This window comes from Canis lupus, chromosome 16 (assembly GCF_011100685.1).
Source record: "Canis lupus familiaris isolate Mischka breed German Shepherd chromosome 16, alternate assembly UU_Cfam_GSD_1.0, whole genome shotgun sequence".
Classification (NCBI taxonomy): domain Eukaryota; kingdom Metazoa; phylum Chordata; class Mammalia; order Carnivora; family Canidae; genus Canis; species Canis lupus.
This window is the reverse complement of record NC_049237.1, coordinates 6,323,252-6,337,897: the sequence shown is the minus strand read 5'-3', so window position 1 is coordinate 6,337,897 and position 14,646 is coordinate 6,323,252. Positions and strand designations below refer to the sequence as shown.

At 42.0% G+C, this 14,646-nt stretch overlaps 2 protein-coding genes across 39 annotated transcripts in view; both read right to left on the bottom strand.

Moving 5' to 3' along the window:
• The window catches only part of KEL (Kell metallo-endopeptidase), a 294,970-nt gene that overhangs the window by 81,914 nt on the left and 198,410 nt on the right, over positions 1–14,646 (bottom strand). For 35 of the 38 annotated variants that reach the window (XR_005371215.1, XR_005371216.1, XM_038559306.1 and 32 more), the window contains 4 exons: positions 10,648–10,896; positions 7,867–7,924; positions 7,356–7,458; positions 563–692 (listed from right to left, as the gene is read on the bottom strand). The gene's annotated coding sequence lies outside the window, so the exon portion shown is untranslated. The remainder of the gene's footprint in view (positions 1–562; positions 693–7,355; positions 7,459–7,866; positions 7,925–10,647; positions 10,897–14,646) is intronic. The other 3 variants (XM_038559300.1, XM_038559303.1, XM_038559301.1) reach the window with 3 other exon arrangements.
• On the bottom strand, positions 3,634–4,569 carry OR6W1 (olfactory receptor family 6 subfamily W member 1). Its single transcript, NM_001388569.1, is given in 1 exon segment — positions 3,634–4,569. A coding segment is annotated over 1 exon segment (936 nt).

Genomic DNA, 14,646 nt, shown 5'->3' with positions numbered 1-14,646 from the left:
TTTTGATGAGGGAAGATAAAGGAATTAAATCACTTTTCAAATAAAAGTCAGGCTTGGGTCCTGCAGGGGTCAGTAGGTAGTGTGAAGCCCCTGCATACATAGAATTTTGGAAGTTTGGTAAGTTGTAAAACCCTGTAAGGCCAAGTTAGAAAAATTTCGATGTTGTCTATAGAGAACCATGTTCACATCAATCTAGTTCACCAATTCGTTAAGCTTTCGATTTCTTAATGTAAAATCTATTCCTTGCAACAATGCTTCATTGATACTGAAGAAAGGAGGTAATGGTCCAGTGGTCCGCTGGTAAACGTTTAACCGCATCTCTGCTTGGAGAATCTACTGTGGTCCAGCACTGGCCTATTGCCCTGGAGTCAGTTTCACCCCCATCTAATCCAGTTTCAAAGTATTAACATGACACAAACAACTTCAGTAGCATAGATAAAAGTAAAATATAATGAAATAATTAGGAGTTTTGAATTTTTATTTTTTTAACATAATCTGTTTGATTATAAGTTTCTACCATTTAATTTTTCATAATGTTATGTTACATTCCTGGATACTTAACAGTCAGTTCTCAAGAGGGCTCCAGAGCATCACTGTAGCATTCCGCCTCTGGGTGTTCCCTTGGATCCTGTTTTCCATTCAACCAGCATCTCTTGCATTCTCCTTCCCTTGAGTCAGATACGTGCCAAGTCCTATGAAAGCAAACGTCATGGAATTATCCTTTAACAGAACTTTTCCTAAGCTCTTTTTTTTCTAAGCTCTTTTTGAACTTACTTAGTTCATGTTCAAAACTACAAGCAATAAAATTCCAGACCACCGCAGCAAAGAAAGGGGCCACCTCACAGCTGGGAGTGCACCATCCCTAGACTTGTTTCCAGCAGGCCTCCCTGCTGACCTGAGAAGTGTGCTACAGAGGGGATGCCTACACCCAGAGGAGGTGTGCCTGGGTGGCCTGTGCACTCCCTTGCATTTCCAAAAGCCAATGATTTCATCACATCATGATTCTAAACCTGGGGAGACTTAACTACATCCACTTTGACTTAGAACTGGTGTCCTCAGATTCCTTCCAGGAAGATGGAAAAGCTTACCATCAGTATTTTCTGGATTATGTCTTATTCAGGAGTCTCATTTGACATTGTGCACACCGAGGGTCCCTGTCACATTAAGACAAATGTATGGAACCAAAACATCTCCAGGTTATGTCCACACAGGATTCTAACAGAAAAGCAGAGACTGGACCATTGGCCTAAGTCTCTCCAGAAGTTTAAAGTCATACAAGGATGAAAATCTTGGGGCCTAAATCCTGGTTACTATCTCCAAAAAATAGGCCCTGGGGTGAAAGTCCTCAAGGAAGGGTGGCTCATCAAGTGGTCTTCGCAGTGTAGACCAAGGGCTTTTTTATACAATTTCCTGCTGAAATGTCCACCAACAGACCATCAGCACTCCTCAAATATCAGTGTGAATGTGAATCACCCAGGTGTCCTGTTAAAATGCAGATTCTGATGCAGCAGGTCCAGGGTGGGGCCCGAGATCCTACATTCTGTACTCCTGGAAATGTCAAAGCTATGCCAAGGATCACACTTGGCGGAGCTGGGGACCACAGGCAAGTTTATGGAGAATGTCATGCCTGTGGGATGCCGTGGGATGGGGTGATTACCGTGAGGCCTGGGCTAACTATGCCTTCCCAATCTGACCAGAGATCTCATTGCTAAGACAACGCTATGAAAAAGAGGCAATAGATGGCTGCAGACGGCTGATTATTTTTAATTTTTTAAGAGAATGTGCAGAAATGAGAGTAGCAGCAGGAAGGAGATTCTCAGGAGGAAAATCTGAGTGGATTTATGTGCTGATTATTTTAGAAGGAGAAGCTGAAGGAAAGTGTTTGCATATCAGAAGGAGATAATTGCTTCCCATTTAGTTCTTTAGTTTCTCACAAAGTTTGTGAGGAGAGTAAGTAATTAGTCCCTTGAGAGGTGGAGGAGAGAAAGTTCTCAGGATGAAAACTGTTTTCCCTGCCGGCCTTTTGGCGGAGTTAAAAGTATCTGCCCCTTTGTGGAAAGGCCCACAGATGAGAATGTGTCCAATGGTAGTTTAAAAAAAAAAAAAAAAAAGGCATAATTGGAGGTCAAACTCCCTGGTCATAACCAGATTCTCATGGGTGGTGCACCCTGGATGTTTCCCTCTCCCCATCCCTTTCTTCACAGCTGTGGCTCTATGGGGTGGCCTATCCACACTGCACATAAGGACCAGGACCTCTCCTCTAGATGTCCTGTGGGCAGAGCTAGCTTCAGAAGTAAGAAGTTTGCATTTACTCTTCATCCTGTTCTGCAAATCCCAGCCCAGTCCAAATTCAAGCTGGTACAAGAAATCAGATACTAGAGCTATTCCCACTCCCACCATCTCCCCCTGACTTCCTAACCATTCCTAGATTGCCAGGGAAAGCCTTCCCTCAACAACTCCAGTCTCACTCCGTTTCTTCCTTATTAGCTGGCTTCTACTGTCTTTGCTTTACCACCAGGACCCTCGGTAACCTCCTGTCTAGGCTGCTTCCAGGAAAGCCAACCTCAGAGGGCCCTTCCTCTGGGAAATGGATCCTTTAAGATTCTATAGGAGAAGAGTGGTAGTAGTGCTTGTGAAGGGGAAGGCAGCCAGTCTGGGAACAATGATCTAGCTTTCCCTTCTTTCTTGAATGCATGAGGAGAGTCTAGGCCTCGGGCTTTCATAACCTCTCTGTGTAAGGGGCTGAGAAAGTGGCCCCCAAGAGTCATTTCTGTTTAAAGGCAAGAGATTTTGAGGGGCTGGACAGGAGAAGTGGGCAGCTTGTGTGTAAGTAGTGCTTCTACTTCAGGAGCAATCCCAGAGAAGGGGTCCCAATGGGAGGCCCAAAGTTTCTTCTATTTGAGGGATCCCAGCCCTTTCGGCTCTTCTCAAAGAACCTCCCACTTTCATAACCCTATTGTAGATTCTGAAGCCAGCATGAGAAAGAAATATATCTCCCAAAAAGTTACAAAGAACATAAACAAAGGGGCACCTGGGTGGCTCAGCAGTTTAGTGCCGCCTTCAGCCCAGAGTGTGATCCTGGAGACCCAGGATCAAGTCCCACATCGGGCTCCCTGCATGGAGCCTGCTTCTCCCTCTGCCTGTGTCTGCCTCTCTCTCTCTGTCTCTCTGTCTCTCTCTCTCTCTATCTCTCATGAATAAATAAATAAAATCTTTTTTAAAAAAGAACATAAACAAAACTAAACAGCCAGACTGGGAAGGAGAGATTTTAATAGCACATTTTTACAATAATGGAAACATTTACTGAGTTTTTACTGTGTACCAGGCCCTGGACTGAGTTTTATTTGGATGATCTCTTTAGTTGATATTACCATACTGTTTTCACTCCAAAGCTCCTTCAAAATCATCTATTCCTTGTCTCAGGTTGACAGATACTTGCCTTTCTCAGGCTCACAGATACTTGCCTTTGAAACATTCAGATAATGTGAGCTCATTAGCTCTTTGTAGTGAGTGAGCAGACTTCTGTGGGGGTGAAAGAACAGGGAGAAACTGAGGCACTCCAGTGTGGGCATCTGGATGCCCACCTGCAGTGGAGGGTCCTTACTCCTGTGACTTGACTGGTCCTGGGTCTTCTCATCTGTGAGCTGCTGCATCTCTGAAGCGGAGTCTTTTGGTCATATCTTCAATGACCTCCTTGAACTTCTCATTCCGGAAGGTGAAGATGAAGGGATTGAGGAAAGGGGTCACCACTGCAGTCATCAGAGCCACCACCTTGTTGAGGTGTGTGGAGTGGCCCTTGCCTGGCCTCACATAGATGAAGATGGTGCTGCCATAGCCCAGAACCACCACAGTGAGGTGGGAGGCACAGGTGGAGAAGGCCTTCTGGCGCCCAGAGAAGGAGGGAATTCGCAGCACTGCAGCCACAATGAGGAAATAGGACACTATGATCAGCATCATGGTGGCCAGCACAAAGAGAAAAGATAAGAAGAAATCCATGCGCTCAATGTGGTGGGTATCAGAGCAGGAAAGCTTGAGAAGTGGGGCAGAGTCACAAAAGTAATGGTCGATGATATTAGGGCCGCAGAACCAGAGTTGTGTTTTCTGCAGGGTGGGGGAGATGATGGAGACGAAGCCAACCACCCAGCAGACTGCCACCAGCTTCACACACACTGGACCATTCATGATGGTTGGGTAGTGCAGAGGGCGGCAGATAGCCACGTAGCGATCGAAGGCCATGACTGTGAGAATCAAGAAGTTGGTGGAACCCAAAGAGAAGTAAAAGAAAGACTGGGTCAGGCACTTGGCCTTATGAGTAGATAGTAGGTCTGCCAGCATCCTAGGAACCACAGTGGAGGTGACCAGCATCTCCATGAGGGAGAAGTTGCAGAGGAAGAAGTACATGGGTGAGTGGAGGCGGGTGTCAAGGCATGTGAGGGTGATAATGGCCAGGTTCCCCAGCACAGTCAGCACATATATCAATAGGATGAATGCAAAGAGGAGGATCTGGAACTCATGGAGATGTGAAAATCCCAGCAGCACAAATTCCCTGACGATACTGAAGTTACTCATTACACTCGATGCCAGTTCTCTATTCTACCTGTGAGAAGCCAGGAAATCTTAGTGGGAATGTTCCATCAATCCCTTTCTTGACTATGCTCCCTGATGGCTGGCCTGGCTCCCCAAGAGTACTAATTGGTATATTCCCAAAGGGCAAGAACTGGCAGGTTCTGACTGACAGGTCTAAGAGTTGGACACTTCCACATTATCAACACTTCTAATTCATTCTCTATTGTATTCCATTGCTCATCATTCTATTCAGTGCATTTGTTAAGCTCCAACTCTGTATAAGATATTTGGTGGGTCTGGTAAACATTTTCTAGCTCCCATGTTTAATGATCATTCCATCGTTAATAATACTTGCTGTTAGCTGAGTTCTTTCCAGGAGCCCAGAATTGTGCTAGGTACCTCATCCATTACTTCTCTTCATCTTTTGTGTTCAATCTCATCTTCTTTGTGGTCTCTGTGACATTTTAGGCTACAAATAACCCATTTTTGAAATTGCTTCCACCCTTGACTACAAGGACCAGCCAGTCCAAGTTCTCCAACAGTTCTGACTTTTCCTTGTCTGGCTCCTGGTCTTTTTTGTTCTTCTTTTATCTATTCTCTCCTCCAGAAAGCTCGCTTCTTCCCTAACTAGAGCAATCTTGAAAATGTAAATAAATCTCTAATCTGCATTCTTGTTCTCAACCCACATCTCTGATTGCCTGCTGACCACCACAATGTACTCACCATGTGTAAAAATATACATGTAATCCTCCCCTCTCCCAAAGCCAACATCATGGTCGTGGTTCCCCAATCCCCCAGTCATCCAGGCTTGTCATCTGGAAGGGATCTCTGGGTTTTCCCTTCCTTCTTCTAAAACACTTGAACCACCATCCTTAGAAATATTTTTAACCCAGCCCTCTTTCTTTTTTCCATAGCCCCCAAGTTCAAGAATTTGTTTTCTCTTAATCATTGTAACCACATTCTTTTTTAGGGAGGAGGTACAGAGGGGAGAGAGACAATCTTAAGCAAGCTCCACACTCAACACAGAGCCTGATGTGGAGCTTGATCTCACAACCCTGAGATCATGACCTAGCCTGAAATCAAGGGTCAGAAGCTTAATCTACTGACCCACTCAGGCACCCCTGCAACAGCATTCTTAATGACTTTTTTATTTGTAGTTTTCTCTATATTTAACCTATACATACACTACTGTTATGTTTATGTTTCTAAAATATTATGTCCACAGGCTCTTTTTTCAATAATCTGAGACAATGTGATTTCATTTATACATTACTCTCAAAATCGATTAATCAAACTAGCTAGCCATCTACCTCCATACAGAAAAAGGCTAGAAGGATGTATTTTAAATTATTAACAGTGTCTATCTTGGGTTATAGCCAGTTCAATGTATATCTATATCTTTATCTTGTTTTCCGAATTCTTTTCCTTTAAATGCATATTTCTTCAGTGATGAGAAAAAAAAAAAACAACTTTAAAAACCAACAGTAACATCTATTCCTTCTCTTGTCTACTAAATCAAGCACATACTCCCACTAGCAATGACAGTCTTGCACAGCTTTACCCACCTACCCCTCCAGCCTTACCCTCACCACTTTCATACCACACACCTTGGGCGATCACCAGGCTGGACCACTTCCATTCTCCAAATGTTAATTCCACCATGTTTTCATAAACTTTTCCTTATTGTTCTCTATGCATAGAATACCTTGTCCTGCCTTCTTTGCCTGACAAATTCTTACCTACCTCCTCAGGGACTGTCTCAAATGTCTCTCCTTTAAGAAGCTTCATTCCCCATTCAGATGTGAACTCATTTTTCCTGGAATTCCCAACTGGGAAAGTTCTATATCTGCCTTGCATTATAGTTATTCTTATGCCAGCCTTATTTCAAACATTTATTTTTTAGTGTCAGGGCTCTCTTTCCATCTTTATAGCCCTCACAATACCTAGCAACATCCTACACAATGTAAGTACTTAGTAAATGTTAAACAAATGAATAAGTATATCTATTAAGTTTTCATTCCTAGTCCTGAGAAGAAAAGTTTGCCAAATGGAAACACGTGTTCTTTAAATGATTATTTGTCTGTGTGCCTATGGGCTTTAACAAAGTAATGAGGCAATCATGACCTGAAAATTTCTTATCAGAAAGGGAAGATGAAACCAGGTGTGTTTCAGAATCCAATCCCAGAGGGCCTGGGCAGTACCATCTAATCAAATACAGTACTATTTCTGTAGCAAATTACATGAATATTTACATTTAATGGAACAGATAGAGGCTATAAATAGCCTCACATTAGTAAGTTCAGATCAGGTTTAGCTATCTAATTAGTTCAACACAAAATTAGAAAAGAAATTTCAGTTGTCGGGCAGCCCTGGTGGCGCAGCGGTTTGGCGCCGCCTGCAGCCCGGGGTGTGATCATGGAGACCGGGGATCGAGTCCCACGTCGGGCTCCCTGCATGGAGCCTGCTTCTCCCTCTGCCTGTGTCTCTGCCCCTCTCTCTGTGTCTCTCATGAATAAATAAATAAAATCTTAAAAAAAAAAAAAAAAGAAATTTCAGTTGTCAAAACAGTTTTGATACAGCCTTGTGGTTATGGAGTGGTGAATGGGGAGACCTCATGCACTGAGTGCCACCAAGCACTGGTTTCTGTGCTGAGACAAAGCTGTGAGACAGTGACTGCCTCCACATCACAGGTAATAAAAACTGAGGCTCAGGCTGTTTAAAGATCTCAATCCTGAGTCATACCATTTATAAATGTACATGGATTTTCCAGGATTTTCTAACTCCAATACCTATTTGTTTAGAGTGACTGCAATGCCAAATATACGGAATCTTCAAAATTCTCAAACACCATATCAATTTCTGGACAGAGGATCCAAAGCCTATTGCGTAGGTCTGCAAATAGAGAAAGTATTGAGTAAATGGCAAATTAAGAAATGTATTAAAGACTAAATTTCCATGATCTGCTGTTGATTACCAGCCATGAGAAAGAGGCAGGGAGGGTGTCCCTTTTCTTGCAGAAAGGATCTAATCTGGATCTCTAACACTGCAGGACCAGTTAGAGGTTCAGCCCTCAATCCTCCTTCTCTTTTAAGGGAGGGGAGAAGCGGGGAGGTCAGGTCCCTAGGAGGCTGCTGCTCCTCCACTACCACTTCCCTGATTGTGATCTCTCCCTATGTGGCCCCATATTGACATGTATCACATTCTGTGGGTGTCATAAATGCCTGAAAAAGAATAATAAATTCAACCCATGGGCCTATTCTGGCTTATTCACCATCACCTGAAGAGCAGTATATTTCTTACCTGACAGACGTCTGTGACATAGCATCTGGATGTTCCACAGTCTAAAACACTTGAAGTCCTAGAATCAGATGTGAAAGAGTTGATTCAGGGATGACTTTGTGGTCAGGAATACTCCATTCAGTGCAGCAGGCTTTACTCTACCCCATGCTAGCTGATGTTCTTTGCAAATGGATTTCCAGAACAGCCCCCATTATTGCACACTCCACTGAACCCATTTTGCCTTCCTCCTCCAAACTCTCTCCAGGCTATTAGACATTTCACCTTAGACTTTTATCTTCCTATTCAAGATCTTGCCTCCCTCCTCAGCTTGCATGTCTGGTGCCCTCCTATATGTCTATCATGTACTTTCATCCCCTTCATGTTGTTTCTACACTCTGGGTTACCACTCGAATTCCAACTCAGTGATCTGGCCCACAGCTCAGAACAGGCCCATAGGAGTATGTTTTAGAACCTGATGTACTTATTGAATAATTTTACATCCCAGGTTTTGATTTATCAAAACTGATTGGTTAATACAAACAAAAATTAACAGGTAAAGTTCAACATGAATGTCCAACTAGCTTTCCACTGTATCTGGGTCTTCCATAGAGCAGATTTTCCTCAGGGCAGCCTCCATAGTACCCCTTGGAGCATTCTGCTTCCTCCCTTGCCTCAGACAACCTCTCTAAGGTCCAGGGGTCCTGTGTCCCACTGGTGGAGAAAAACTCATCTCCTCCTATCAGGAGATGATGCAGTGCCCCATCAAAACAGACCAAAGGCAGCCTTAGCTATCACAAGTAGACTGGCCAAGGCAAGTCCAAATTCTTTGTGCTGTAGGTTCTATTGTTCAGATCACCGTACAGTGTCAACTAGCAGAGAGCTCACCTGTCTCTGTATAATAGCCCTCTAGAGACTTGGAACTCATTTGAAAGTCCCCTTGTTATGCATCTTATTGTCTAACCACATCAACCCTCTCAATTCTTCTGACTGTATTATCCTTACACTTTTTGACTTTTGAAACAACTTTCCCATCCTGGAATAGCTCTCGTTTTTAATAATTGGGAATTCATTGGAGTTAGCAGTATCATCACCATGACTGTTTGTAGCAGTGTTTGGTCACCAGTGTTCTGAGATATGCCTAGCTTCTCAAGTGAATGAAGGAGGAGAGGTGAGGAATGGGAAAGAAAGGCAAGCAGAGAAAGTAACTGAGTATCCCCTTATCCACAGGCTTTTGTAAGGGCAGATGACAGAGTAAACAGCATAGTGGGGCAAGCAGAGCAGTGAGCAACAAGAATTAAAGGCTCAAAAAGAAGACAGAGATGCATCAAGACGAAATCCAGACAGAAATTTCCTTGAACCTAGGTCTCTTAGGGAAGAGCAGAAGGAGTAAAGTGGGACAGAAGACCCCTAGGTCTTTCCCAAGAGAGATAACACAATGGATCAATACAGGGAGTGGAGTCCTGTCAAGAGATTCATTGCTGTACCTAAATCAGCAATAGCATAGTGAGCAATAGGACACAGGCAACTCAAATCATTTATCCATTCACTCATTCATTCAGAAAAATATGATTAACAGTGCCATATACCATGGGTGTTCAAAGTACAGTAGCGAAAACAGTTCATGCCTTACAGACAAGTTGGAAAAACAGTCAGTAAATAAGTATAAAATGAAAAACCATGACAAATGCTATGAAGGCATGAAAGAAACTGAGAGGGAGGTAGGGAACTACCAGTGATAGGTCTCATCCCACCACCCAGGTTCAGATGCAGGACTCAGGATGAGTGGGTGGTACCCAGTAGACAACAAGGCAAGAGTAATGTGCTGATGGAACCAAGAAGTCTCTCTCAAACTCCCTGCAGGCACAGTTTCCAAACCTGGGATCTTTGAGGCAGTCCACAGTAAACAAAGACAACACAATGCAGGATGGAAACACCCTATCCAACCTAGGCCCCTCTTTGTATCCCCTTCCTCCTGCTCTTTAGGTACTGGTGGAAGACCTGAAACCAATAGCCTTCAGTTCTTCTCAGTACTGATGGTGTGCTGCAGCAGGGTTGACTAGGAGCATGATAGTGGTTCCCAAGGGGCAACTGTCTCCACTGGGGACTTGGACACATCCCAGCACCATAATCAAGTTCAGGAATAGTGAGCTCCAAGGATGAGTCAGATCAGCCACAGGGGCTTCCTGGGGGACCCTGACTACTCTCTCTTACTCTCTCCTCTCTCCGCACAAAGCTCAGTGTGCCCCAGCAGCCCTGGGATCCGGGCTCTGGGGTGAGGAGAAGAACAAGTGAGGGCAAGGAGTTGGGCATCAGTTGCTTTAGACACAGGCAGTGCTGAACCAAAAACAGTCAGCTAAGCATTCTCCTTATCGCTGGTCACCTTGGAGGGAAAAACAAGTCCCAAACAGAGAGAGGCTGACATAGTAAAAACACTTCTTTTATAATAAAATAGAAATCTCCAGGACCTGAGTATCAGTGTGGAGGCCGAGAAAATTAAGGCCATTCCACTTTAAGTTTAGCCTTAGCACAGGGACAGGCGTCCCAAGCCCCTGTGAATAAGAGCTAAAATTTAAACATTACTTCAGTTACAGGAAGAAAACAGCTTACAGTTTAACGTCCTAGAAAGCCCCATATTAGAATAAGAACAGAGGCCAAGCCAAGGGCAGGAAGCCCCTATTAGAATAAGAACAGAGCTCAATGCCCTTGAAAGCCCCATATCAGAATGTAAACAGAACTTGAAAAATTCCTCCCCCCCTTCTGGAGGTCCCCTAGACCAGCCCTTAAAACTAAGCTGAAACCCACCTCCTCAGGGTCCAAGTCCCTGCTCTGCTGTGTCGAGTATACTTGGACCCAAGCTCGAGCTTGTAAATAAACCCTTGTGTGCTTGCATCGGTGTCGGCTCCTTGGTGGTTTCTTGGATTCACAATCTTGGGCACAACATCAGTATATAGAGGTTCATTCTCCCACCTAAGAATGATCTTCAGAGCATCTTCTCTCAGGGCCTTAGTCTGCCCATGGATAGCAGGAGACTCAAAATCTAAATGTACGGTCCTGAGTTGGTTATGGGAGAAGAGGAAATCATTGAAGAAGGAATCCTGGCCATGATTACTAGAGAAAGATAGTAACTGAAACCAAAATGATAAATCAAGGACCTGTTTACAATTATGAAATGGTAATTATACATATGCATACACTCATACTATTTGTATTTTTGCATATTACAAAAATTTTATGAAAAAATTAAAAAATATGGCAAAGAAACACTTTAATAGAGTTATGATCCCATTGTTGTGAATACCAAAGCCATTGTGTACCTCTTTATCAGCAAGACCAGCTTCCCTGACTTCTTCACCAAACCAAGGACATGGATCACCTCCAGTGCCTAAGGACTCAGGAAATTACATAGTCCTCTTCCCTTGTCCCTTGCTCTTTCTCTCATAGCAATAACATCTTTATCACATGCATCTCACAGGCACTGTATCATTTGATTTTTTCAACAACTCTGGGAGTAGCTGTTATTGGGGTCTTCATTTCTCTGCTGATGGTACAGAGGAAGCCCTTACTCTAGGAAATACACCTTGTTAGTGGTAGCTGGGTTTGAATTCCAAATTGCAGAGAACAGGTGATCTGTGATTTGTGTACTTTAGACTTTTGTAGCACCAGAACTTGTGCACGTTCTACGCTGACATACCTAATTGTGAACCTTTCACAATGCCAAATTCATATATCTGCTCATCTATGAAGATTTCAAGTATCACAGAACATCCCTTGCCACCTAACAATTCAGTTTTGTCTGCGCTATCTTTAAGGTGTTTTAATGAAAAATAATAAAAAGCAAAAACGGAAAACTGGAAAGTAATGATATCTGTGTTTTTCTTAGAGTATAAGTCTCATAAATGTAATCAAAATAAAGTTGGTTATCATTAGGCATAGGAAGAATGAGGCATCTTTTAGCCTCAATTCATAGTTCAGTGATCACAAGGTAGTTGATTGTATGTTCAAATATAATAGAAAAGAACAACATTAAATAATATTTTTGACATCCTGATATGCATTATCTAAACTGGGATAGATCAGTTAGAAATAGTTTGAGAGCAGAGAGTATCTTTTTTAGGTGAATTCATCATAGAAAGGAGAAAAGGAAGAAGACATCGCACAAAAGATGTGCTGAGATGAACATAAGAAAAGCCAAAAACATGTTTTACTGGAGATATATACTGTGTGTGCATGTGTATTTTTTAAAATCTGAAATCAAAGGACATATTAATCAAAAAATAAGAAAAGATTCTCCAAAACCATAGTAAAGGGCAACCAGATGCATTTTTTTTTTTTTTTTCATTTAACAAAGAGTTATCAAACCTTGGCCATTACCAAGTACTATTTTGGGTACCCGACATAGAGCAGTGAACAAGACAAATTCCTCCCTGCATGGAGGTAGCAATCTAATGAAGTCACAGATAATAAGTAACCAAATATATAACTTAATTTAAGGTAGTGATAAGAAATGAAAGGAAAATAAAATCAAGGGGAAAGAGAATGACATAGATTATCAGGGAGAAGATGACTCAGAGAGAGCTGAAAGAGGAAGAGCCTCAGTCTTGGAAAGTTGGGAGAGACTGACTGGAATCACAAAAGGCTTAACCCCTGAACTCTGAGGCAAGTCTAATTGGATTCAGGCTAAACTAAGCTTACTCTTTTTCCCTAGATTTCCTCAGATTCAGCTAAAGTTATTCTGTTTTCCAGTTTCTGACTTCTATTGTTTGGTTAATTACTATGTAGATGGAGCCCAACAAGCAGAAACATGTGACCAGGGTTGCAGCTTTTGAAAAGAATGCCCCACCCACTCCTTATCTTCTCCTGTGTTAGAAATCAGAAGCATAACCAAGGATTAAGCTGAAGAGTACACTTTCTCAAGCCTATGCAATGAAAGGGAAGTCTAATAACATTTTTAAGGAGGAAATGTATAGACATGACGGCTATTAAGACCACGATGACAAGAAGACCTATGGTACAGAGTGAAGTTGAGATTATGAGAAGGCTTCTCTATGCTTGCTACTTCCCAATCAGACTATAGGGGATCTCAGCTCTACCCTGAGAATTGGGGATAGTCACTGAGAAGTCATTTATGGATGTCTTACTCCATTTCATCACAAGAATAGGTTTTTTTTTGTTTTTTGTTTTTTTTTTTTTAAGTAAACTCTATACTCAACATGGGGCTCAAACTCATGATCCTGAGATCAAGATGTGCATGCTGTATCCACTGAACCAGCATAATTGTTCAATCTTGGTATTTAGCTTCTACTGGACTTCAACATTTTCTCTTTCTCCAACTTTCCTTAAATTCTTCCCTGTGGATATAATTCTTCTGTTATTCCAGGACTCCTTGAACTTTCTTGCCAGAATCAAGTGGAATCTCGTTTTTTCCATTATTAAGTTTTACATATATCCAGAAGATACAGTGTGGTTGCACCTGGATATCACATCCTGTGCACATACATTGACATAGTGTTGAATTGCAGGTAATAACAACCTTGCTGATTTTTCACTAGGAATCCTACTTTTGAGCCCTGTTGATAATCAGAATTCCCTGCCAGGCTTTCTATGCTCCTTGACTTTTCTTCTTCATTCTCCATCCTCTATTCAAAACTCTTCTGCTTTCCATTTGGTTTCCCTACTCTTGGTGCCCTCATCATCCTTTTTGCTCTTTTAACTTCCCGTCACCTGATATAGATTAGACCTTCCCGTCAATGGATGCCTGGATGACTCAGTTGGTTAAGCTCTCAACTCTTGGTTTCAGCTCAGGTCATGATCTCAGGGTCATGAGATTAAGCCCTACACTGGACTCTGCAGCACAGAGTCTGCTTAAGATTCTCTCTCTTCCTCTCCCTCTGCCCCTCCTCTTGCTCATGCTCTCTCTCTTTCAAGCAGATAAATAAATAAATCTTTAAAAAAGTAGATCTTCCCATCCAAAGATCTGCCTTTTAGAGTATGTTCCCTATAAACTGTAAGGCAAATATCTCAAGCTTGGTGAACTTCTATTTGCATAATTAATTTACATAAGAGTTTTTGGGAAAAAAATACAGTACATCAATCTCAAAGACTGATCCCAGGATAGAGTCCCATGAACACGTGTCTATTCTCTAAAAGAAAGGATATGAAGGTGGAATTTAAAAGAGATATGACAGTCATATTGCTGTGAGATACATGTCACTCTCTTTTTCTAGACTTCTCATCCTTTTCCTTTGTCTATGGGAAAAATGTTTTTTGTGTGTGATAGGGCTGCAAATATCTGCTTAAGTTCATGTTAAATATGGTGACAGTCTCAACTGTCCCGACATAGAGCAGTGAACAAGAGCTAAAATTTAATATAAAATTAAATTATATTTTAAAATTTAATATAAAATTAAATTATATTAAATTAAATATAAATTTAAAATAATGTCACTTTAATAATTCAAATTATGAAGTGTAACAAAAATGGAGAGGGGTTTTGAACCTCCAAATCATTTGTAAGCAGTTTTGTAAGATATTTTACTTGCATTTAGAAGCTGTGAGTGAGCCATCTGAAACTAAAGAAATGGCAGTAGAGACATTGAGGGTAACAGAGAAATTGGGGGCATGGGGACTAATTTATGAAACTGGATTTAGAAAGTCATCACAAAGAACACCAGAAGAGCTGAGGGAAGTAGAGGTGCTGTGCTAATCATCCTGTAAGAAAAACATCAAAGAAAGGTTGGGAGAAGAAATGGAGAAAAACCAGCAGAGAGATTCTAGTGTGTGGTGACTAAGATAGGGTGTTTG